The 26,754-nt window shown below is 40.3% G+C and overlaps 1 protein-coding gene across 1 annotated transcript; it reads right to left on the bottom strand.

Moving 5' to 3' along the window:
* Positions 1-3,088: 3,088 nt before the first annotated feature.
* LOC138759973 (uncharacterized) lies at positions 3,089-9,097 on the bottom strand. Its single transcript, XM_069930435.1, has 3 exons — positions 9,019-9,097; positions 8,679-8,818; positions 3,089-5,201 (listed from the first exon to the last, which is right to left on the bottom strand). The coding sequence occupies exons 1-3, from the start codon at positions 9,092-9,094 to the stop codon at positions 4,722-4,724; spliced, it is 696 nt and encodes a 231-aa protein (XP_069786536.1). The 5' UTR covers positions 9,095-9,097; the 3' UTR covers positions 3,089-4,721.
* Positions 9,098-26,754: the final 17,657 nt, after the last annotated feature.

The following is a 26,754-nucleotide window of genomic DNA, read 5'->3' as shown; positions in this document are numbered from 1 at the left end:
TATATTTGTCAGTACAGTTCACTACGAAAACCAACATATAACATGCAAGTCCTTTGTATTTTCCGCAGAGAAGCATTCGACCACACTTCGGACAAGCTCATAACTGACTCCACTTATTCTGCACATACATAAATGAATTCTGGGTTCATCATAAGGATGTCGGAGCAGGATATTAAACTTTCAAAGATATCGTGGTTGATCTTCAACAGCTCCAACCTAACTTGCCTCCATATCCAGTAACACTTCGACTAACAAAAATCCATCACCCTCTGTTAAAATTATCATTTTATTGTTTACAGCTTTTTGTGGAGTAACAATCCCACATATTTACTGGAACAAAAGCTTCCTAAATTCCACCCTGATTAAACAACTGAGCAAAGTTTGGTTTTGACTGGTCCATCTCTGAGGTTAAGATTAGATCCTTCTCTCTCAAATGCACATGGCATCGAAGCGGTTCATTTTCATCTCTCCTTTCCAAATCTTATATACTTCAAGCAAATTACTTTTAACCTTTAATATTCCAGGGAAATGAACTCTCCTCATAATTTATCCTTCTCACCCTTGGTAATATTGTGGTGGATCTGCACTGCACACCTTTCACATTCAATAATGCAAACATTTACTGATTATTGATACTCATTGATTAAACCTTAAGGAGGATAAAATATGCAGAAATAAACTCCAATACAATTGTTCTTTCCACCACTAACTCTCTACAGTCTATTTTGTGAGGGCTGCACAATAAATAGACCCGAAATGAGGAACAAGAGCCAGCTAGAATCTGGAGCAAAACAATAAACTTCTGGAGAAACTCAATGGATCAAGCTTTATCTGTGGAGGCAAAGGGATAGTCGACCATCTCTTTACTTGTGCAGAGATGATGCTTGACCTGCTGAGTTCTTCCAAGCAGTTTGTTTTTCACTACGTCTGAAATAATAGTGGATACCTATATTATAATTCAGTGGTGACAGGATACAACAAAGACCCGCAGGGCATGAGTTTTGTATCTCATCGTGACATGTTATGGAATAGAATTCAATTATATAGGAATCTGTGGTATAAACGACTGAAAGTTGCTGTTTCATTTTATAAAGCCAACAGGTTGCTGGGGAAACTGACCCCACTACCCAATCTTACACTATGTAGTCGATTCTTAATATAGTCAGGGCCACTGGGGACAGGCAAAGATTGTCTGATGCATTAGTATTTCCAAAATATCAAGAGCAAACCAACATATAATAGAAAGAATTGGTCTTATTATATTTTGTCTTCAATCTCTTGTAAATAAAGGGCAATTGTGTGCATAAATATTGTCTTTGGACACATCAGTTCAATTTACAATGATTTCACAATCTCTATGCAACGTCGGATGCGTGAGAGCTCATTTGTACCCAGCAAGGTCTAGCAAGGTCAAATTAATAACCAGTTAATCTGTTTTAAGGCTGGATAGTGGATGTGGATATGATGTTTCCCGAAGTGGGAGAGTCTAGGACCCAAGGGCACAGCCTCAGAATAAAAAGTTGTCCCTGTAGATCAGAGATGAGTAGAAATTGCGTCAGCCAGAGGGTAGTGAATCTGTGGCTGTGCGGATGGCAAGTCATTTGGTATATTTAAAGTAATGGTTGATAGGTTTTTGATTAGTAAGGTTATCGAGAGATGGCAGAAGAATGGTGTTGAGAGGAAAAATGCATCAGCCATGATTTGAATGGTGGATCAAATGTGATGGGCCGAATGTCCTAATTCTGCACCTATGTCTTAGGTTCTTTAGAAGCATTAGTTGATGCACAATTATTGCCGGTGTAAACTTTTCCAACCAATTAGTTTGGCAATGAGGATGATAATTTCATCTCCCGCCTCCCTAAGTACCATCCTAGCTTGGCAGCTCAATTCTATGCTTCAAATGCTCATGTGGGTTGAACGCAAAAACTTGCGACTCACTATTGAAATAATTACCACCAAGCCCTGGCCAAAGACACACACTACCTCAAATGGCTAGTGTTCAGAACCTGATTTGAAATCATATCATACGTAGGGTGGAGGAATGAAGAAGATATTGATTGATGGATGGGTCAAAGGGAGGAGTGGCAAGATGGAGGAGTGTAAATGAGAGTTTGTTGTCATGTACATAAGTAGAGTGTACTGTAATTTTTACTTGCTGTTGCCAGACAGGAATGTAAAATACACCAACAATAAAATTACCAAGACAAAAAATAGATAATAAATATAAAAGGACAAATAAAAAATATTCAGTTGTAGTTACTGCAAAAAAATTGAGGTATGGAAGAACGTGATGGTCCTGATAATAAACTTGAATGTGAATAAACTTGAATAGGAATCATGGAATTTAGATAATTAATAGTGAGTACTCAAAAAACATGACACAGCAATTCTACACATTTTGAATGAAAAATAAATCATGGAATAAAATAATTCTTTTATTCCATTAGTTGTTTAGCGTTTACTTCGAAATCTAGGCCAATTTGCATTTGATATTTTAAGTCTGAGCACACAATATCCAACTTTTATTTCAGTTTCCATTACAATATAGATATAGGCCATTTGGCCCATCTATGATAGTTCACAGAGCATTCCCATCAGACTCATTCCCCAACATCTTTCCATATAACCCATTTTTACTAACTCCCCACTGATTGTCTAGCCACCCACCTACACACTAGTGATAATTTAGAACTGTCAATGAACCTGCTAACTCGTGCATGGGATGTGGAAGAAGTTCAGTTGTATCCAAAGCAGCATTAATTCTTCTTTGGCTTGGCTTCGCGGACGAAGATTTATGGAGGGGTATGTCCACGTCTGCTGTAGGCTCGTTGGTGACTGACAAGTCCGATGCGGGACAGGCAGGCACGGTTGCAGCGGTTGCAAGGGAAAATTGGTTGGTTGGGGTTGGGTGTTGCTGAGATGGTGAATCACCTGGGTAATATGGACTCGATTAAGATATTATTTTTCAAGATAATAAATCTCTAGATCTTGTACAATAGAGAATAAAAAAACCTCATCAGTACATACCTCAATGAAACTTTTAATTTCTCTGCGCTCTCGTCCAAAGATACAAAATGGCAAGATGAAATTGGTTAATTTTATTTATTATTGAAATAAATAGTTACAAAAAATATATTAAATTAACTTCTGTGTACAAAACTGAAATATATTCAAATAAGGTAAATATTGCCCTGTTGTTACCTCTACCCTAACCCTTCCCTTCCTTTTCTGGACCTCTCTGAGTCCATCACAAGAGATCACCTCACTACTAATATGCATTACAAGCCTACCATCTCCAACAGCTACCTGGACTATTTTTTTAAATTCCCCCATGCCTCCCACACATAAATCGAGTGGCCGCTTTGCAGAACATCCATGTTCAATCCTCAGGGGTGACCCCTGGCTTTCTATTGCCTTCACTTTAATTCTCCAACCCACTCCCATTGTGTCCCATCAATCTGTGACCTCCTGAACTGTTATAATGAGACCCAATGCAACAGCATTTCATCTTGGTTTGGGGCATGTTGCATCCTTCTGGACTCAATATTGACTTTACAATGTCAAGTAACTTGACTTCTCTGACTAGATCATTCATCCACCTGTGATTTTGGCTCAGCCTATTGGTTTGTTTCTTTTCTTTAGGAAGGGAGCCCAGATCCTTAGGGTGAGCATAGGAGTTTGCATGAGGCTATTACACCACTAACAATACATGTTCAAATCCTGTGCTGTCTGTAAGGAGCTTGTACATTCTCCAAGTGTCTGGGTGGGTTTCGTCCCACCCTCCAAAATTGTTGTAGGTTATTTGGGTGAAATTTGGGCAGCACGGTTTTCAAAGGCTGGGACTGACCTCTACTATGTTATAAATAAAAAATAATTAAAATTTAAATACAATTTAAGTCAAGCTACGCCTACCACAGATCTTCCTGCTCTGCATTTTGTATCTCCCATGCTCTTTCGTCTAGGTTAGAGGCGGCCAACCTTTTCATTTTTAATTTAGACCTACAGCACAGTTACAGGCCATTTCAGCCCACAAGTACCTACCAAGTGTGTAGGTTAATTGGGCGGCACAGACTCATTGGCCGAAATGGCCTGTTACCGTGCTCTAGGTCCAAATTAAAAATGGAAAGGTTGGCCACCCCTTGTTTGGTTATGTTTACACCCTCACATCATTGCTGCAGCATTTCTTTATTATAACTAGCTTGATGATAAGTTAATTTAGTAACATTAGGAACAAAATCCTCAAATATTGAGGCTCTGCTCTTAACCCTGATGATGTTTCTATCTGAAACATCTGGAAGGAGAAATTTAAAAAAAAAATGTTTGGAACCAAACATAGATTGTAAATGCTGGTAAAAGTGGTTGAATCTGTTGGATATAGTTCGGTACATATAAGTGTCTCTACATTCCAGGGATTTGCAGTGTGAGCCATCTTGGAGTCATAAAGTCACAGAGTTGTGCAAGCACAGACACGCGGTCTTCAGTTCATTATGTCCATGACAACCCCTTTATTCCCACCTGCACATCCCATTTGCCCTCTTTAGGATGTACCTTGCTTATTCTAGTGCCTGTCTAAATATCTCTTAAATATAATGATTGTACTTGATTCCGCCATCTTCTTTGGGTGTGAGTTCCAGACATCAACCACTTTCTATGTAAAAATAAACATTTCCCTTTAAGTCCCCTTTAAAAATGCATGGTTGTTCTATAGTTTAACCACTTTCTTATTCTGAGGTCTTATGGCTTGTAGATGACAAATGGGAAAAGTTCCTTAATAAATGATGAAAGTACTTTAACACTTGTGCAATATAGTGTTTAAAGTTTGTCAGAATTACACATCCTTGTTGCTTTTGTAAGAACGGTTTATCTGAGAGATTTCTGTGTCCTGAGGAACATTCAAATTGTCTGGAAACATGATGGCCTTTGTTGCGCAGAATTGACAGCAGGTTGGCATCCAGTGACATGAGATATGTCCGAATATTTTCAAGCTCGAATTGAAGCTTTGAAGAAGGGTTCAAGTTCTTCTGCTGAATAATTGTATTATTCAAGTGCCACGTGAACTGTTGCACACCAATAAATATTTTCTTAAGCATTTCATTTTCCTCCATCTTGTTCAGATGCCTCTTGGGAAGACAGCTCACATTTCTGTGGCATACATGATTTTTTATCAGAGCATTATTAAATGGCGGTCCTTGGACAGAAAGCTGAAAGAAAAAGACAACTGTATTAATAAAACTGAATAACAACTTACAATGATGTAACACCTTTTATGTTGATAAACATTACAAGCATTTTACAGAGACTTCAAATGAGAAAAACAGAGAGAAGAGTGATCGAAATCTGCAACATAAAAGTAGGCTTTAAGGATCCAAATACGAATGCAATCCCAGATCAAAATTATGAGACTGAAAGTCACAGCAAAATCAATTGAGATGTTACTTAGTAAGTTCTGTTTTATTTGAAGGAACATGCTAAAGAAGTTTAAATCTTGCTTTATTAAACAGGAAATGTTTTGTTGGTAAAACAACCACCTCTAGTTTACTGGAAATTTTAATGTATTTCTACATTACTTTTTCAAACCATATGTGAATGGATTTTCACTTTAGACTCCTTTTATGACTTGTATCATTTCCTGTTTTTCATTCATCCTCACCACCTTAACTCTAGCCCATGTCGTAACACTCTCAGCATTATTGCAGAGATAACAGAGGCCAACTCTAGGTGGGGTGAGATGTTACCCTCTCTCAACCGGTCTATCATGAAGCGGGAAGATGGAAGATCATCCTGACATCCTGCTACAATTAATACTCCTTATATTATATTGAAGCAGCTGTGACACACATACCACGCTAACCATCTTATTTTGAAAGATTTGCATGAGGTACAGCTAATGTTAAGACAAACAAGAATTTTTAAGTTCATTCCAGCATATTTTGCTTCATGAAGGGGCCAATATAAATTGAATTAAATTTTTCTTCCCTTCTGAATTATGGAATCATACAGCACAGAAACTTCATCCATATTGACCATGTTACCTCTTTGTGCTAAACCTATTTGCCTGCTTTAGCTCATATCCCTCCACTCCTTTTCTATCCAAGTACCTGTCGAATTTTTTTTTAAATGCAACAATTGTGCCGACCTCTACCCAACTCATCTGGCAGGTTGTTCCATAATAACTACTGCCCTCAGTGTGAAAATACTTGCCCATCAGATTTCTCCCTTCTCACTTTAAACCTATGTTCCCTGGCTCTAACCTACCCTGGCCTGGGAAAATTGCCTGATCATCTATCCTTTCAATGCCCCATATAATTTAAAAAACATCTACAAGATCACCCCTTGGTCTCCTATATTCCAGTGAGAATACATCTACCCTATCCAATCTCTCCTTTTAACTACATTCTTCCACTCTCAGTATCAAACTGGGGAAACTGTTTTTCACTCTTTTTATTGCTACCACATCCTTCAAGTTGTTCGACAACCCGAACTGTGCACAATAATCCAAATGTGATCTAACCAAAGTTTTGTCTAGCTGCAACATGGCATGACAACTCTCATACTCATTGCCTTGGGCCATGAAAACAAGCATCCCAAATTCTTCTGCACTATACTGATTATCTGCATCAACACGTTCAGCAAGCTATGGACTTGCACTTCTAAAGTCAATCTGTATACCAATGCTCCTCAGATCCCTGCCATTTTACTTAATGAGTCCTATAGACTTCCCAAAGTACATTAAATCAATTAAGTTGCACCTCCGCTCAACTTTTCAGCTGATCTATGTCCCACTGTATCTTTTTCGCCATCTACCATCCACCAATTATCATGTGGTCTGTAATCTTACTAACTCTCCACCTACATTCTCATCCAACTCATTTATATATATTACAAACAACAGGGGTCCCACCCCCAATCCCTGCCAAGTGCCATGTAGAACCCACCACTGTCTTCTGCCTCTATCACCAAGGAAATCTTGGATTAACATTGCATATTTTGGGTCCCTTGTGCCTTAACCTCTGGATTAACCAGAAAAAGTCTTACTTAAATCCATGTATATTTTCTCTATCTTGCTGCCTTCATTCATTTTGTTAGACACCTCCTTAAAAAAACCTCATTCAGATTTGTGAGACATGATTTGCTGCACAAAATCATTTTGGTCCTTCCCATTAATCCCAGCCATATAAATGTTGTCCTTCAGAATTTCCTCCAAAAGCTTCCCTATCTCTGAGTAAGGCTATTTCTAATGCTACACACAAGTTCTTGACTACAAAGGTAGACAACAACTTGGCACCAAAGGGTATTGAGTAGTTGCCCACATGCTGCTAATGGCAGGGGATGGGGTTTGCCCTCTGATCATTTCGCCATCCCTGTGTCATGGCAATTCACCTGGGGTTCATCAACTTCCACCAGTTTCAGCACCTCTATTGGCTGTTGTCATGTTTTTCACCTCAGTTTAGTTATTTAAGGTGAACCAGTCTGAACATCAACAGCTTTTCAGGAGATCCAAGGTCCAGTTTGATAGAGGAGTCTTTATCCATATTGACCCAATAATTGGCCTTCAACACAAAGAAATTATCAGAAGATCTGATGCAAGGAATTACCGTGTCTCAGATCTGTCAACCAATTTATATAAAGGACCTTCAAACCGACATTTATTGCCTCTTCATGGTCATATTGCATCCCAATCAGTCCATCAAATCCTTCCACACCTATCACATTGCCTGCACTTGGTCCATAACACTCAATGTTCAAGTGATTTCTATTGGTCTTGAACTTAGTAACTGGTTACAATTTGAGATTTCTTAGAATGGTAAGTGTACATTGGTCAAACAGGATCACTGGAGATAAAAAAAAAAGCATGACAGATGGCAAAACTGCAAGCATTGAGGAGGTGAACAGGAAGATGCAAGGCTTACCTGCACATTTTAAAATGAATTCCTAGGCGAAAAATTAACTATACTGGTGTCATCTGCAAGATAGTTTGGGTTCCTCCTTGAGTTTTTACAGCAAACTCTTAGTATTTCAATCACTAGTGCTTTATTTATAAGATTTATTATCTGATTATAGTCATATTGGGATGTGAACTGACACTTCACACATTTGGATCAATTGCCCAAAGGTCTTGACAACAAGTCCACTAACCATACCTTTCCAGCTAATGAAGCAGGTCTATCAATTCTATTTCACATAACCCAGCACACTTGATGAAACATGGATTCACAAGTTCCCATTAGGCCTCTTCCTGAGATCAATATCCAGAACAATGTTCTCTCCCTCCTGACCATGAGGATCTCCAGCCATCCCCATCTTCCATCAAGGTGACCACAAGAGGGAGAAGTGACCACAGTGTTCAGAGGTCATAACTAACATTCAGAGGTCATAACTAACATCATGATGGCATGGAACCATTATTTGATATTGACCCACTCCTATTGGCAGTTGCATTAAAGTTTCATCCTATCAAAGTAGCTAAATCCTGTGTCACAGCGGAGAAAACTGTAAGTAAATCCACTGCTCCATCACATCTCTAAACTGGAAATAAAAGCTAATGGGTCTGCAGAAAAGATTAGAAACTCAATCAATTACATATTAATAGTTCAAGAACTAAAACCAAATTGAAATATGGATTTTCAAATTAAATATGTAAAACTCACAATTATATCAAAAAGGTAAAAATGTCTTACGTATGACTGTAGTGCGACAGGAGCAGAGTGGTTTAGTTCAACTGCCAGTTGATAGCAGTTTTTTATTTTTCTGTTTAAGTCAGGAGTTGCACTGGTGTTGAGACAAGATAAAGGGAACAGCAGAAGTACAAATCGGACCACTGAAAAGAAAGTAAAAAGTTTAAAACCAGTACAACAATTGATCTCTAAAGTGACATTGCTCTCTGCAATACACTGAAGAAACTTGCAATTACTTTAAATATTCTATCACAGCGAACCATCATTCCTAAATGTCAAATAAAAAAATAACCACATAAAACTTGTCGGAGACCAGCAGAATAGCTATGCAAGTGAGAATTACCTGCTCCAAGTTCCATTGTTTTGCAGTTCTGACACATGAACGTGGAAAGCAAGTGGCTGAGCTCTTTAAAGTGCATTCTGCTCTGACAAACTTTTCAGATTACGTTATATATACGGAAGTGAAACCACAAAACATTTTTACAGGCATCCAGCACATATCATTGATGAAATTGCTTTGTCACAGCTATGACATGATAGTCTGGTAGTTTTGGTACAGTTTGGTAGAGTTAATCCAGCAATCAGATTGGTGAAGTAAAGAGTATAGCCACGTCACAATGTATTACACTGCATCGACTTCACACAACACACAAAAGTGTATGGTATCCTACGACCTCATTTCTCAACATTTCAAAATATTATGTGAACATTGAATCCCCCTCCAGACATAGAACATTACAGTACAGGTCCTTCGGACCACAATGTTATGCCAACCTGTATAAACCTACTCAACAATCTAAACCTTTCCTATTGCACATCCATAACGCTCAATTTTTCTTGCATCCATGTGGCTGTCTGAGAGATTTTAAATGTCCCTATTGTACCAACCACCACCACCACCTTTGGCAATGCATTTCAGGCACCCACCACTCTGTGGTTAAAAAAAAAATTGCCACTGACATCACTCCTAAACTTTGCTCCCCTCACCTTATGCAGATGTGGATTGGCAATGTTATGCAGGAGCAAGCTGCAAGTTTCCCAACAGCACTACAAAAACTGGGTTGGATTAGCTTTTTTTCCCCCTCCCATATGATGTCAAGCAGTTGTTCTAGGTCAGGCTATCAAGGGAAATCTCTGGACAATGCCACGAGAATTTCTTTTTAGCTTGATTGAAGACTTGGGAGTCTGAAAATTTTTTAAAAAAACAGCTCACTGGGAAGCTGACAAGTGGGGCAGCAGAGACAGGAGAGGCTGTAGACTGGGGCATCACAGGATTTGGACTTATCGCAACTTTGATAGGGCCTTTATCATTGAGCCAGAAGGTCATGCATCATGCAGCACTGAAAAAGGAAAGGGGCCTTTTAAATGCACAAGCACAAACTATTCAGCCACCTCAGCATCTGTGCTTCTCTCAATGCTCCTTTCTCTGAGCTCCTTTCCATGGTCCCCTGCCTCACTCTATCAGCATTAATCTCTGTTCCTTTATTCTTCAGATCCTTCTCCAATTTCCCTTATATGCATCAATGGTATTTATCTTATTCTCTCATTCTCGTTTGTTCTGAAAACTCTTATGTGTTTTCTCGGTTATTATTTCCACCTCAAAATGGAAACACTCTATGTGCAATATATTGAAACCTTTCACTACTTTTGTAGAGAAGGTTGTGGGCTTCCCATTATGGCAGTGAAGAGAGTTTGTCCTTTCACAGTAGGTACAATTTTCAAGCACTGTGTATCATCAGTTTGCTCTACATTCTTTCCACCTGTTTTCCACTGTCTTCAGTACCATCTTAAAAACTTATATGCGTGAGTTTTAACTGAAATGCAATCATATTTTTCAGTTCTATGCTTGGAAATAATTTACAATGTCTGATCGTTTCTGTTCCGATTTTGGCCGTGGTGCTGCTTTCCATTTTAATGTTATTTAAAGCAGTATGGTGGTGGTTGGGGGGTGGGGGGTGGGGTGAGGAGGTGGGGGGCATGGCATATTTAAGTGTGGCCACGAACTGAAATCAACATATATTTTAAATATTTTTTCTGTAGTCGGTAGGAGAGAAGTACGGGGGAAGAAAAAACACAAAACTTGACTGCTTCACAGAGAAAGGGGGCCCATAAATTTTGAGCAGAGTCCGAAGGGGGCCACAGCCATAATAAAAGGTTGGGAACGGCTGATTTAAAGGACCAAGCCTTCTACCCCTTCTGATTTTTTATATTAGATTTTTCTTGCCAAGAATGAGCTAATTACCAAGTATGTGGATTGGTAAAATAGGGCTTATCTACACTCATAGTTGAAGGTTTAAAAAAAAATTCCCACTGTATCATTGAAGATGAGCTGGCCAATATCTCTTCCTCTGTGAATAAAAAAAAAACCCTGTCTATTAATTTTTGTAAGGAATCAAACAAATTAGCTGCGAGATTGATCTCTTGTCACAACAGTGGAATTTTTCAAAAAATATTCGTAACTGTGAAGGGCTTTGGGATGTTCTAAATCTAAAAGGCACTAAATGAATGCAAGATCCTTCCAGATAATACCTTTGGTAATCAGAATCTTGAGCATCAACATCTCAACTGATGAGACTGATAACAACAGGATCTTGATCAACTGTGTCTGAGAGCCGAGGATGGTAGATTAGAGTTCAATTCGGATTAAGGTGAGGGTTCACGTTTCGGAAAGTCAGACTAACACATTGAATGGAAGAGCCCCGGGGGAGTGCTGTAGAACAGAGTGACCTTTAGGCACTGGTTCACAGTTTCATGAAAGTAGCAACACAAGTAGACAGGGTAGTGAAGAGGGCCTTCCCTTCATCCGTCAGAGCATGAAGTACAGGAGTTGAGATGCTACAGTAGATTGGGCCACATTTCAAGTCAAATCAAGTGCAACCCAACGAAACATCCTTCTCTGGCCCTAGGTGCAAAACATACAACCAGACATAACACACATTCAAACAAAAAATACATATGCAGGACATACAAACAAATAAATAAATTTTATTTCGTAAATACAAGAGACTCAGAGGGTTAGTGTGAGCAGTTCCTTTGGTCGTTCAGCATTCTCGCTGCCCATGGGAAGAAGCTGTTCCTCAGCCTGGTGGTCCTGGCTCTGATCCTCCTGTATCTCTTTCCTGACAGGAGCAGCCGAAAGATGCTGTGGGCAGGGTGGAAGAATGAAATTCTGGGTGGCTTTGCTATATGAAGGAAGCCAAACTGGAAAGGGTGCAAAAAAGATTCACAAGGATGTTAGTGCGACTGGAGGGCTTGAGTTATAAGGAGAGGATGGATAGGCAGGACTTTTATCCCTGCAGCTTCCGAGGTGGAAAGGTGGTGATATAGAGCTATACAAAATCACGAGGAACATAGGTAACATAAGGTAAAGATAGGAGGGGCAAAACTAAAGGGCACAGGTTTAAACTGGGAGGGCATGAAGATTTAAAAGGGACTTTGGAGCCAGCATTTTCACCTAGAGGATGGTACACATGTGTTAGAGGTAGGTACAATTATGACATTTAAAAGTCACGTGGACAGATACACAGAGAGGATAGGATTTACCAAGCACAAACAAAAACAGGACTAGATCAGATGGGAACCTTGGTTGGCATGGACGATATGAGCTGAAGAGTTTGTTTCCAGGGTGCTTTGTTCCATCCACAATTATCCAACTCTCCCCTAATGATCACACAAGCTTCTCACTACCCTGTTCTAGTACTTATAGGGCATCCCACTTTCAGTATATCAGAGAAAGGAATAGTTTTGAAGATGGCACTCCTACAAGGAACAAATGGGACATGATGCTATGTGCTACATAAATATAAAGCATTACTCTTGGTGCTGAAATTTCTCAACTTCGTTGATATAAAGAGTTTCTTTGGCATATGCGATTCAACATAGAGCTCCTGGTGATCCAACGCTAATGGGATTAAAAGGTCACAAATCTCTCAGAAGGGATCAACTGAGTATCTTTTAATCTTTCCAAGATTGTATCACTACAGTTTGTACTCAGGTTAACCTCTACATCCTGACTTTCATGATGCATACTATTGCTCCCAACATGCAGTCTATTGGCAAGGTGTGCCAGAATCCCTTATAGGAAGGAATGGCATTGATCCTTCAACTCAGGTGCAAATTGATTCAGGACTGAGTACCCAAAGACCGAATGACACCATCACAATCTCAACCACACTTTGTGCAAAGAATACAGTCTTTGGTCTCTTTGTGATGCGTGCTTCCTCCGGAGTCAAGTCATCTCCTGATACTTACAAGCAAGTGACTTTGGGCAGCTAAGCTGTGGAAGGAGGATGGGTGTGATGACATCATTGTTGTCAGAGGTAAAGGAGTTTGTCATCTTTTGATCGTTTCCCATTTTCTTGGGCAACTGAAGGGACTTTTGCCAACTTGGCTTTGCATGGCTATAGGTTACTTAAAATTGCTGCTTCAGAATCAAAGATCTGCCTCCATCATAAAGTCAGTTCTTCACGAAAAACACCCCACATTCAGCTCCTTCAGTAATGCCCAGATAATGCAAGACTTGCCACCATTCGGGCTGAAGATAATAAATGGCAAGAGTGCCAGACACTGATCACCTTCAACAAAAGAAAGTTTAATTACCCTCCCTTGACACTTAATGGCTCCATTCCAGAGACTTCACACACAAGCTCACCCCATTATTCCCATACAGAAATGGGGAATGCTTCGCTGTCAGAAGGGCTATCTCTTTGTTGAAAGATTAAAAAGATACCCCTTGTCGTCCTTCAGATGGTCATGTAAAGTCCCAAGGTCTTCAAGAGGACCAGGGTTTTTATACCTAATATGCTGCCCAATATGTATCCCTTAATGCACATCCAAGGACATCATTGTTTTCTTGAATGCAGAAGCTTGCTGTGTGGTGATTGCCTATTACATTTTCTGTGTTACTTAAGCAAATTGCAAGTTATTTATTAGCTGTAGAGGGCCTTGGAACCATCTAAGGATCATGAAAGTTGTGACATAAAGGCAAGGTTTTCAAATTGTTCTGTTACCATTAATAGGTAAGGAAGTTCCCAGAAGGAAAGCAGTTCTATCCACACAACTATTCTGTTCCAATGGTACTTTAAAACATTTAGTACGTTGAAATTAAATGGCAACCAAATACCTGAACATGATCAACAAAATATGGAGTTGATTGTTCTAAGAAAAACAATGACATTGGCACTTTAATTAATTTCCTGTGGCCAATGCAATTTCTTAGAAAGCTTTGCCAGCAGTGGGAAACTCCCACAGCCGAAGGGCAGACTAATGTTTTCAAGGCCATGTGGCTGGTGGTTTGTAGCTGATCAGTAAGCAGGAATAGAGCTAACAAGCATCTTGATGAAGGGCTGGCCCCATGCCTTTGGTCTTCTGACAATGCTTCACTTCTTTACTTGTCATGTGCGGGCAGATTTCCATGAGGCACTGTCAAGCCACTGAGTCCATGCATAGGTTTGGACTGATCAGTGTCTATTGAATCCAAAGAGTCAGAGTGAGAGTGGTTTTCTCATCTCTTGGGACTGCAGCTTGGATCAGAATGGACAGGCGGCTGGTATTACATCACAAGGGTGGAGCACTCAGTGTCTGGGATGAATTGCCTATTAGTTTTAAATATGTATTTGCTGTACACTAGATCAACACAGAGGGCAAAGAAGTAACTTTCAATGTGGGATATTAATTTAACAAAAGAGAATACATTTTTGCAAACACAAATACATATTTTTAACCACATCATGAATAGGAAATGATACAACTGTGATTGCAATTAACTTGCACAGGGATCATTCTTTTGTATCTGGATTCCAAGGATCCTTGCCAAATGTTAAAGGTCAATCCATTCTGTTCGTCTTCATACTGTGGCTCTGATGTGACCAAGGCTTGGATGATCTCAGAGACATACTGATTGCTAAGCATGCATCTTTAGCCTTTATGCTATCGAAGATGCCCTATTCCTCAATTCACCAAAGGCTGAAAAGGTTTCAAATACCTTTTCCTCAATGAAAATCTTTCGCCATTTAAAGATCGAGGCCTCATACCCAGAGGGGAAAAAAACTCATGGTCTACCAGGAAGCATACATCCTTACTCTCCTCTTGGTTTCTGCGACATGGTTTACCATCATTCCTGAGCCCTCAAAATCCTCCAAGTTCATTGGAAGGATAAGCAAACTAACGACAAAATCATTGGCCAGTCAGACATCAAGACAGAAAATGTAATAGGGCAATCACCACACAGCAAGCTTCTGCATTCAAGAAAACATGCTGGACATGCTAACCTATCGACATGTCCAGTACCAAACACTTCATTCTGAGCTCTGTAGTGGGAAAAGAATAAGAGGCAGGCAGAGCTAAAGATTGAAGGATGTTTTCAAAGCCTCCTTGGAGAAATACAACATCCCCACTGAACCTCTAGTATGAAATTGAGAAACCCTGGTCCATGCATCAGGAGATAACAGAAGCCCCAGAGAAGTAGCGAAAGGAATCGCTAAACCATGAAAGCCAAGCTTGTTTACATGTTGATCTTCAAAAGGTTCACAGGGAGACTAACCATAAGTTGATTCAACCTTCTTTTGCTCCTGCCTATACCCAATGGCGATCTTCCATTCTCTGCTCCCTTGGCTTGTTTACTGCCCAACTCCTGCGCTCACCTTGTGTCTCCAGCCTCTCAAATTGAGAAGTCTCTCCAGAATGCTTCAATCCTCCCCAGTTCTGTAACCTCCTCCAGTCCTCCTTGACATAAATGACTCCACCCCTGGCAGTTGGGCTTCCTGCCACATTTCCCTCTTTCTTTCTACTGCTTCACACCTTTTGAACATGGATTTCTTTCACCAAGCTTCGGGCCACCATTTCAAATCCAATTTAGCTCTGCTGCCCTTGTTCCCACCCCGGAGTTTTGGGAATTACACCAAACAAATTTGGTTAAGATTATTTCTGCTGATTATTTTCATTCATACAGTTCTCCTGTTTCCATTGAGTTCTAATGAGCACTTCATGCAGATCCAGGAAGCAATTATTGTGAGGCTCCCCAAATTTCATACCTGTTATGCTTATGTGCTGTCCAACAAACAGAGCCAATTAACAGCAGGAATATATGCTATAAAATGAGTGAGGCTGGTCAAGCCTATTGCAAACATAGAATTGTACAAGATGAAAACAGACTATAGCTGAACTTGTCCACACTGATCAGTGGGCACCCTTCCCTATTCACCCCATCACCCAGAACTTGACACTTAGCCTTCTGTACCCAAGCAACACTTCTTAAAATGCTGTTACTTTCAAGCAGTCCAATCTGGGTGAAAGAGGGATGTCCCCCATATCTTGTTACACTAAGCCTCTTGCTTTAGTTACATCTGATATTGGGGAAGGTTTATTGCAGTCTATCCTATCAATACCCCTCAATCTCAATCAGGTCCCCTTCTAGCCTCTTCCACTCCAGAAAGAGCAGGCCGAGCTTCTCCAGTGTCTGTACTGCTCCATCGCAGGAAACAGCCCAGTGAATCTCTTTGTCCTCTCCAGCCTGATCACATCCTTCCTAAACCTGGGCAACCAAAAGAACATGCAATACTGCAACCCAATATGTTCCTTTCAGTTCTACACCCTTAAACCTGTTCGTGTTTTAGATAACTGGAAGAATGAATGAACAGGCCTTCCTGTTTACGCTGAACACGGTTTCCAAGCAACCTGATGACCAGGATTATGATATACCATTTAAATCAAATTCCTCCTTAGAGGCTCATACCCATCAATGGTACCAACTTGTATCAGATTGCAAACATAGATCAAAATGTAGAATATTTGCGATTCTGAGAGAATCACAAACCTATGGTTTATGAGTGATTTTGACACGGTCTTACTCAGAAATATGTTGCGGCAATCTGTTCCAGTGGAACTGCTGCCAGTTTGCTAGTTCCAAGTATAAACATATTTAACATTTGAGGTGTAAGATATCAATTAACAGGAAGGAGATGTAACAAAACTTTTTCATTTTAAGTTTGTTGTATGTAGTTCTGGAATACATTAAACCAGAACTGTTAATTACATTTTGGGTAATTCATATTCAGCACAAAATAAGAAATGTATTTTCTTATAAAATAGCTCCATCATGAGTACATGTGCAATGCTAACATGATCATTTACATCATACTGGTGTGGGCCAAACTGCATTTAGTGATACTTTGCTTCTCACATTATGTAATCAGACACTAACTCATAGCTCTTCATAAACTTGCATTTGTCCATTATCCACAATGTGTTCCCATCCACAGATTGTCACTGGGGTGTGAAGTGGATAAGTGACCATAAAGCACCTTAGCAAATTGGAGTGAGGAGACAAAACTGAGAAGTGTACAAGGGGCCATTGCAACAAGATATTCAAATCCAAATACTGTAAAAATCCCCGGTACCTGGAATTCAAGCTACTGGCAACCAGCAAAGGAATAAAAATCGGGGTAGTAAATACATTTTAAAAATTTAATAAGTAAATCAATAACTCAATAAGGGGCACAATTCTGATTTTTTTTCCAAATTACTTTACATTTGGCACTGTCTTTTGAACTGTTTATTCTTAATGCAGGTGTTTTAGTTAGGCATTGTGAGACTGAGTCTCAGGCAACCAAAATATTTGCATATCCGGCATCTGCAATTACCCATGGGTGTCAGATACAAGGGATTTTATTGTACAAGCAATTAGGCACTTTGGGCCAAATATCCTTTTTCTGTGCTGTAAAACTCTTCATGCTCTGGGCCTCTATAACTATTTCAATGCACTCTTTGAACAGCTTCATACATTTCATTCTCCGTAATCTTGAGGCCAGGCTGCTTGTGTCTCAGCAAGTACCACCCATCCCATCCACTCAGCTGATGTGAAATAGCTTTTCCACATTTAAAAATTATGTTAATTCACATCGTTGGCTACTTTCGCACCATATGCAACTCACTTTATCTTGAGTTATTTATGAAGTGTTGACATTTTGGTTCAATTGTTGTCATTAGTTAATGAAAAGAATGAAAAGAAAGCACGCACATTGATGATGTCATTACCCGTAGCAAATGTGACAGGCAAAGGAAATCTGCATCAGGATGAGTTGCATAAGGAACTCCCCGATTCAACGTCCTGATAAGGTGAGCTGCAACAGGAAAAGGGAGCAAGCCCCTTCAGAGCAGGAGCAAACCACTTTTAATGCTGAATGTATGCATTAAAAACAGCTGCAGATGGGTTCAACATTGAAGCATCTGTATGTGTAATAACGTGTGATACTCATTACTTTCTATTTTTTTTGGAATACAATCTCTAAATGGCTTTAATACAACTGAAGCTAACTCTCTTTGCCTTTTACCCAATGTTTTGCCTTTTGTTAATCAAGGCTTGGCTTCTCCGATGTGAATTTGAACGGGCTCTTTCTTCAATATTTGATGTCACTCGTGGCCAGCTTTGGCTGTACCTTCCTCGTCCGGTGCCACTCCCTTTCACCTTGCTCCAGGGATACCTGTCTAGCTGAAGGAGAGGCAGCATTAAATGTAATGGTCCTTTGGATTGTGCTTTAAGATCGAGAATGATTTTGAGTTAGGATTAGGACTTACTTTATGACAATCTCAGAGTGAGTATCCCATGCACTTTGTGAATAATAACAAAAGGTAGAGAATGAATGGAATGTATGCAGGGTCAATTTCCAAGGAGACACTTCACATTCCGTGAGAGGATTTGGAGAGAATTACTCATTGCGTCAAACTGACAAGTGTTTCCACAAACTCATGATCAAGGTGCAGGACCTGCCAGGACCCTGGACTGTCATCAAACGATAAATCAAGGTAGAAAGCAAGGGTGGAGCTCACCAAAGTCTATAATCATAAAACTGAAGGGCATCAACTGAGAAACAAATTGGCTAATAAATTTGGTGTGAAGAATATGAATCAGAACACAAACCTGATAAACACTGCACAAAAACCTAAGCAAGTATTTTTCAGAAAAGGAATCTTAGGGAAAAGTAACGTTAGGACAACACATTGAGTGGTGAAACAATATGGGAAGCATGTAATGGCCAGCAGCTGTCTGGGCCTATGACACACGATAAAAACCATGAACTCTGGCATAATCTGTGGCATGCCAGTTCATTTGTGTCTATGATTCTTCAATAGACCATAATCTCGGTCAGTATGATGGTGATGTCATCCTTTGCACTGATAAAAAAGGTTTGTCTTCCTCTTATTTTCACCTGATAACACAGTTCCCAGATTCAAAGCAAGCAGACAAAGATATTCAATGGGAGGTCACAAGTGACTGCAGATATAGGAATCGGAAGCAAAAAAACAAACTGGTGGATCACTCAGCAAGACAAGCAGCATCTGTGGAGGGAAAGGAATTGCCGATGATTCAGGTAGAGACCCTACACCAGGACTGATATGGAAGTTGGCCAGTAATAAAGAGGAGAGGGGTAGAGGTGACAAAGGGGTGGGTAGGTGATTGGTAGACTGAGGAGGGATGAAGGATGATGGGCAGAAAGACCCAGATAGGGCAGGGGGAGGGAGGGTGGAGTTGGGAGGGAAAGGTTGGTACAGTGGGGCATAAAAGTGACAAAGTGGTGGAAACTGAAGAGTAAGGAGCCATTAAGGGGCCAGTTTACACCTCCAGGAGCGTTCGCTCAGTTCAAGATGGATATTGGATGCTATTATCAGCTCTGGATACCAAAAGATGGGCCTTGGCCAAAAAAAAAGTGTGTATCTTTTCTTCACCAAGTACCGTCTTCACCAAGTAAGCTCAAAGCTTTTTGACTTTTGAGGGTTTTGGTCAACATAAATAAAGCCCCTAAGGAGACAACTTCTGCTGCTAACCTGTACCCCTCTACCTTACAGGAGTCATGACCCCCATTTCCAAATGTAAGCCACTATTTACAAGCAAAATGGATTCTGGGAACAACTGTGCAGAAACATTTGACCTAGATTAAAATTCCAAACCTAGAAATAAAGATTGGTTCAAATTATGTTTGAGAAAGGATACCAGGAGTGTCCAGAAAGTGGATAATTTCCTCAATCAGCTCTTGGTACTCATGGGTAGAGATCACTTTGTCATTTCAAGTAAAAGGTTAAATATTCAATGATTTTCAAGAGAAAAAAAAGGAAGGAAATTGCATGACAGAATGGTGCAATATATCTTTGTACTGGGATTCCTGACTGTGACCAAGCTTTGGTCTTTGGCAATGAATATGTAATCGTTTCCCTTTTTGATAATTCATTAATTGGTAATGGGAGTGCATCATAATTTGATACCTTTATTTATCAGAGAAGCTAATGAATCAAAAGGCCAGTAGAAAGACTGAACAGCAATTATCAAATATTGCAGATATTTTGAGAACAATAGCCATTCATAAATGAAGCATGATCTTAAAATGTCAATCTTTTAAAAGTTGACTCTGTAGGTGATCTTATGAATATCTATACATGGTCGTTTGATTTCAAATGCACCCCACTGGAGATACACCAGCTGTACATATTAAGCTGATGGGATAAACTACAACAGTGCTGTATTACAGAGAATTGCATGGGATTTATAACAAACAAGCCCATCAAGCCACCAAGTTATTGTCTTCTCTTACCTGACCCAAGAATTAAAAAATGACACACATCTCCCTTTACAATTGCTGGATGCCTGGTTAAGCAGTTCCAGCACAACTTTCCATTTTTCACTCACTACTTCATGTGATGAAAGGACAACTGGGTTCCCCTGTGGCTAATCCTGTTTGCCAGTTATGCAGGTTTGACATTCTGACAACTCTGGGTAAGTAGGTGAATAAAATAAATTAAACTCAATAAAAGGCAAAAGTCTCAGTTCACTGGGTGGTTGGTGCTCTCTTGTCAGCCCTCCTAAACACCAGCCTCTGCACAATGATCCTTCCCTCCCCAAGGTATGCAATGGTGAGGTCACTATTTGTTTGCTGCCAGAATCCTGGCACAGTAATGCAAATCTTTTTTTAAACCACAGTTTAAACAGCCTGAAGGCTATTAAACTTCAGGACTGAGCACTTAACTCAAATCACTGGCACTAAGTAGAGGGTCAGCATACACGCTTCCAGTAGCAGCATCAGGATATGCAGCCCTGGATGAGACCATCTGGGACACGACTTTTTATAATTACACACAGTACCCAATAATAGGAACATTTCTGATCCAAAATGTCAAATTGTCAGGGATGAAGATCAGAGTTAGAGTTCAGTTCCACCCAAATCTTTTGCTTCTCCAATTGGTTTCTTAAGATCTGCATATCACTAGCATAATTGCCTTGTTGTCTTCTTGAACCACAGCTGAAGCTACTCCCAGTGCCATTGGAAAACAATTTTCATGATCAAATGCAGCCACAATGTACTAGTGATAGAGTTCCAGATCAGGACAGTGTGTAAATATGGAGGTGACCTTCAGGTGGTGGTGTTCCCAAACATCCGCTGTCCTTGCCCTTCCGGGTAACAGAGAGCAGAGGTTTGGCAAGAACTACTGCAGTACCTGATGAGTCTACACCCCTGGTCGGGTATTGAAGGACTGCGCAGACCAATTGATGGAGGTTGTTATGGGCACGGACTTGAATTTGGAGAGTAACTGCACTGCATTTGAATGATACACACTGCAGGCGGAGGAAATAAGCATTTGGATGCGGAACAGTACTGGATGGAAGGGTACTTCTTGAGAGCTGCGGGACATCTGAGCAAATGAAGAATATTTCATCACCCTTCTGATTTGCACCTTAGAAATGGCAGAAAGGCTTTTGTGTGTCAAGAAGTGAGTCAGATACCAATGAAAAATGCAAGGCAATTACAATCAGATACTTGCATCTCAATTTCATCAATACTGAGAGGTTATTTTAATCTTAACTGTTTTGTTCACTCTTTTGATCCATTTTTTTTACCTGAACCAGGAAGATCTCACATTACCATAATTTGTGTGCCAGTACTTACAATAATTTAAACACTGAGTAGGTTTCTTCCATGAAGTACATATAAAAAAGCAGAAAAGCACATTTGTTCTGGATTTACTCTTTGAAAGTCTAGGAGAAGACCATCTCACCCAACAAGTCTGGCCCACCATTTAATTAGATCATGACTGATCTGGCCATGGACTCAACTCCACCTACCTGCCTTTGCCATAACCCTTAATTTCCCCTACTTTGCAAGAGAAATATATGTGTATCCCAATTCTGCCCTCTGTCAATTAGCCAATCCTCCATCCATACCCTCACTCAATGCATCCTTATCTCATGGATTAGTCTATTATGCAGCCCCTTTTGAATGCCTTCTGAAAATTCAAATACTCCATCCATGGTGCTCGTTACATCCTCAGAGAACTCCACAAAGTTTTTCCAAGAGGACCTGCCCTTCCTTTATTTTGTATACCACAATTTTATGTCATTGTCATATTTCAAAATTTCATATTCATCTCCAAATCTCTTTGAGAAATGCTTAAAGTTTGACTTGACTGGAATCGTAATACAAATGTGATTGGTTAGTGAAAAGATGATAGACTGTTGTTATTGTACTTTAAATAGTAATGTGTGTGGTTTCATCTTCCTTTTCATGTGAAATTGCATGGTCGTCCAGTACAAACTAAGGAGTATTAAACCTTTTTTTTTCAAATTTTCTCCTGCTCATCTTTTTCCTGCTGATTTTTGGTGTTCTTTTCCCTTCAACAATTTCATCAGTGAGCACCTGTGAACTTTGTTGTTTCTATACACTATACATTTTTATTCCCCTTTTGCAGTTAACAGAGTTCACTGACTTAGTATTTCCAAAAGTTTCTGAATTTCTGTTGGATAATTTCCTCCTTTTACTCTCCCAGTTGAGAAGCAGCATTAATCTATAAAACGAACAGACCTATACTCATTCAGGTAGGAGGTAGGGAAGTGGGAGAATATAGGCTGATAAAATAATACAGGATTCTTAAAAATATTCCATCACTTTGTTCATCTTAAACGAGTTCTGATCTGTGTAGCATAGTTGATTTTTTAGCTTGAAATGTCAGATAATTATGGTTTTGTGCTAATGTGTGCAGCCAATAAGGAGAATGAAGTGTTTCACATTTGTCTGCCATTCCGGCTCTCATTTTTTCTGAACAATACATTCACCAAAAAGAGGCTTCAAAATGTCTACCCGCAATCAAGTTTGGTGCCAAAAGTGACATGTCCTTTCGACTTCCAAGGAAAAAAGCAGGAAATCAACCTTAACTTTCAGCTTGTTTTGTTGACATGTTGTCATTGGCCTCAAGATGGGGAAAATGGTGAAGAGCATGTGAGCCCATGAGGCCTTAAGAGTTGCAGATACTTCACTGGAAACCGTTGGAAACAATGGAGAAATTACCCCTAATTGTGGCTGCAACCATGATGGAAAATCACAACGGATCAGTATAATTTGAGAACGATATGAGATACTGAAATGAACACAACTATCAAGATCCTGGCACTTCACCTGAAGCAGCAATGAAGTGATAAATGATACACTTTTAACTTCAATTTATAGCTGTAATTATATCCAATAATGTTGCCATTAAAGTTATTAATTTTGTTGTCAATTATGTACACAACCAATAGCAATACAGGCATTTTATGATTGTGTGTTGAATTTCATCGGAAGAAATTTAAGTTAAGCTCTCTGCATCACAAATTGTTGAGAAATTGCTCTACATCTACAAATGGAGAGGTTGTTTCCCTTCGCCGCTCATTTCGGGGCTGCTCTTTTACATTTCCTGGTATGTTTAGAACAACAAAGGCATAAGTGTTTTTGAGTTGTAATCAAACAGTAGAATATAGAAAATTCTGATCCAGAACATACAATCAGCATAAATGAAAATATATTTTGCTTATCAGTCCTTTCATGGAATTGGAATCCCCTGATAGGACTGCAACTCATAGAGGGTAGTGTTTCAAAACTCCCAAACCAGAACCATGGAATACCATTACTCTAGACTGACAGTACCTTCACTTTGCTTTATCTTACTTCCAAACTTCAAGTTCCTGGGTGTCGCCATCTCTGAGGATCTGTCCTGGCACCTCCATGTCGATGCAATCATGAAGCAGGCTCACCAGCGGCTAGACTTTGTGAGGTTTTTGAAGAGATTTGGTATGTCATCGCAGACATTCAAAAAGTTGTACTGCAGAGAGGATTCTGGTTGGTTGCATGGCTGTCTGGTATGGAAGTGCCATCGCTCAGGGTGAGAATAAACTCCAGAGGGCTATTAACTTGGTCTGCGACATCACAGGCACCAGTCTTCATTCCATCGAGGACATCGACAAGAAATGGAGCCTTAAGAAAGCAGTCTCCATCCTCAGGCCATGTACTCTTCACTCTGCTACCATCGGGGAAATAGGTATAGGAGCCTAAAGATGAACACTCAGGGGCACAAGGGCAGTTTTTTCCCCGCTGCCAGATTCTTGAAGGATTAATAAACCAGACACTGCCTTACTTGGACTTTTCAAACACTCTTTTTATTTATTGTTGCAAGGAGGTTTCTTTGAATGTTTCCACTATGAAGCTGCCACAAACAATTCATGACCATAAATTCTGATTCCTAGTTTCAGAAGGATGCCAAATATTCAATTTGGTGTCTTGGTCATTAGAACATAAGAAATAGGAGCAGGTGTAGGCCATCAGGCCCATGGAGCCTGCTCCACCATTCAATAAGATCCTGGCTGATCTGATCATTGACTCAACTCCACCTGCCCACCTTTTTCCCATATCTTTTGATTCATTTTTTATATAAAAATCTTTTTCACTGAACCTTAAATATGTTTAATGAAGTAGCCTCAAACTCTTTCCTGGGTAGAGAATTCCACAGATTCAGTACTCTCTGGAGTGCACTGAATCTGTCTCCATTTTGAATCCACTCTCCTGAATCTTAAGGCCTTGTCCCCTAGATCTGGTCTCACCTACCAGTGAAAACAATTCTCCTGCCTCTACCTTATCTATCCCTTCCATAATTTTACATTTCTCTCAGATCTCCTCTCATTCTTCTGAATTCGATTGAGTATAATACCAGCTGATTTAGTCTTCCCTTGTAAGTCAACCCCCTCATCTTTGGGATCAACCTGGTGAACCTCCTCTGGACTGCCTCCAAGGCCAGTAGATCCTTCCTCAAATATGGCAACCAGAACTGCACACAGTACTCCAGGTGTGGCCTCACCAGTACCTTGTTCAGTTGCAGCATAACCTCCTTGCTCTTGAATTCAATTCCTCTAGCAATGAAGACCAATATTCCATTTGCCTTCTTAATAACCTGTTGTACCTGCAACCCAACTTTTTGCAATTCATGCACAAGCACTCCCAAGTCCTTCTGCAATGACGGCATGTTGCAGTCTTTCACCATTCAAATAATAAGCTGCTCTTTTATTTTTCCTGCCAAAGTGGATGACCTCGCATTTACTAACATTGTCCTCCATCTGCCAGACCTTTGCCCACTCACCTAACTTAACTATGTCTTTCTGCAGCCTCTCCACAACCACTGTACAATTTGCTTTTCCACTCAATTTAGTATCATCTGCAAACTTGGCTAGATGACACTCTGTCCCCTCAAGATTGGACAGTTCACAACCCCACCCCACTTGTTAATCTTATTTCCCCATTTTTATCTTAGCCCATTTGATCCCACTGTGACTTTGACTGTCAGACACGACCATCAAGCAGTTGTTGTTTGGGCAAGAGGCATTTGTTTGGCTTCATCATTATCTCCATGAATAAAACCCACAACTAATCTGCCCCATTCCAACCATGTGCTGTGGTAATGAGTAGGAAGGTGCATGAATTAAAATTCCCTGCCATATACCAGGGCTCCAGGATTTTCACTCAGATCATCAACGAGCTCCCCAACAGCTCCAGAACCATTACAATTACTGGGCATATCTGTCTTTTATTCTTTTTAAAATACTTTTATTGATTTTATTAACAAACTTATATAAACAAAAAGGACGATAAGATTGTATTGATAGTTACACAAACTAAAGAAGATATTGTAGCAGCCGTGTAGCGGGCCGAGTGGGCACACAGCGCAGCAACGCGAACTGTCGCCGGCATGGTTCTGCGAGCATGCGGAACCATAACACGGACGTCTGCACACTTACCTAATGGACTGCATGTGAGAGATACCGAGTGCCGAGGAATGGCACATTGAGCTGTTGAGACGTTGAGCCGGAAGGTGTGGGACACTTACAAGGCTAAATTTAAACCTCCCGGTCCCATGGATCGGCCGCAATCTCATAGTGATATCCCACCTTGTCCCATGGAGTCCAGGACATGCAATATATAAAAGAAGCCTGTAAACCCTGAATAAATCAGTCTTGAATTGACTAATCTGGCGTGTGATTTTTGTATTACTTCAGTATCTCTACAGTAGTAGCCGCTACAATTGGTGACCCCGACTGCAAGGTTCAACTGAAGCCTGAGTCTACAGTAATAATGGACGCAGCTACACCAGCCGCAGCAGTTAATGCAGTTGGACTTCACTTGCCTCCTTTCTGGACCCATCAGCCTCAGGTTTGGCTTATTCAGGCTGAAACCCAGTTTCATCTTTGGGGCATAATGGTGGAGGACACAAGGTTCTGGCATGTTGTAGGTGCGTTGGACGCCACTACCCCATCTTGAGTGAGCTAATTTATTGCCAATCCTCCAGCGGAAAACCAGTACACCAGGTTCCACCAGTTTCTGCTGGATACACTGGAATTGACAAGGCTTGAGCGTGGCATGCAGCTTTTGAATATGGAAGGCCTGGATGAAAGGAATCCATCAGACCTAATGAATGAAATGCTTGCATTGCCGGGTGATCATTCTCATTGCCTGCTCTTTGAAACCCTATTCCTATCAAAGGTCCCAGTTCGTGTCACCATACCCATCGCTAACATGGATTTCCGCCATCCCCATGATATAGCACGTGTCGCTGGCAGGCTCTATCATACTCCTACACAAGAGTCTGCTCAAATACAGCCTGTTTTGGCAGCAGATACATCTACCACATCCAACGAGCCTCCTGTATCTGCAGCTCAATCAAAGAAGGAGGAACGTGGTGACGTGCATAGAGATTAGTGTTTTTAGCACCACCGTTGGGGAAAAAATGCCCATAAATG

Source organism: Narcine bancroftii, chromosome 4 (genome assembly GCF_036971445.1).
Source record: "Narcine bancroftii isolate sNarBan1 chromosome 4, sNarBan1.hap1, whole genome shotgun sequence".
NCBI classification, from domain to species: Eukaryota; Metazoa; Chordata; class Chondrichthyes; order Torpediniformes; family Narcinidae; genus Narcine; species Narcine bancroftii.
This window is presented reverse-complemented; position numbering and strand designations above follow the sequence as displayed.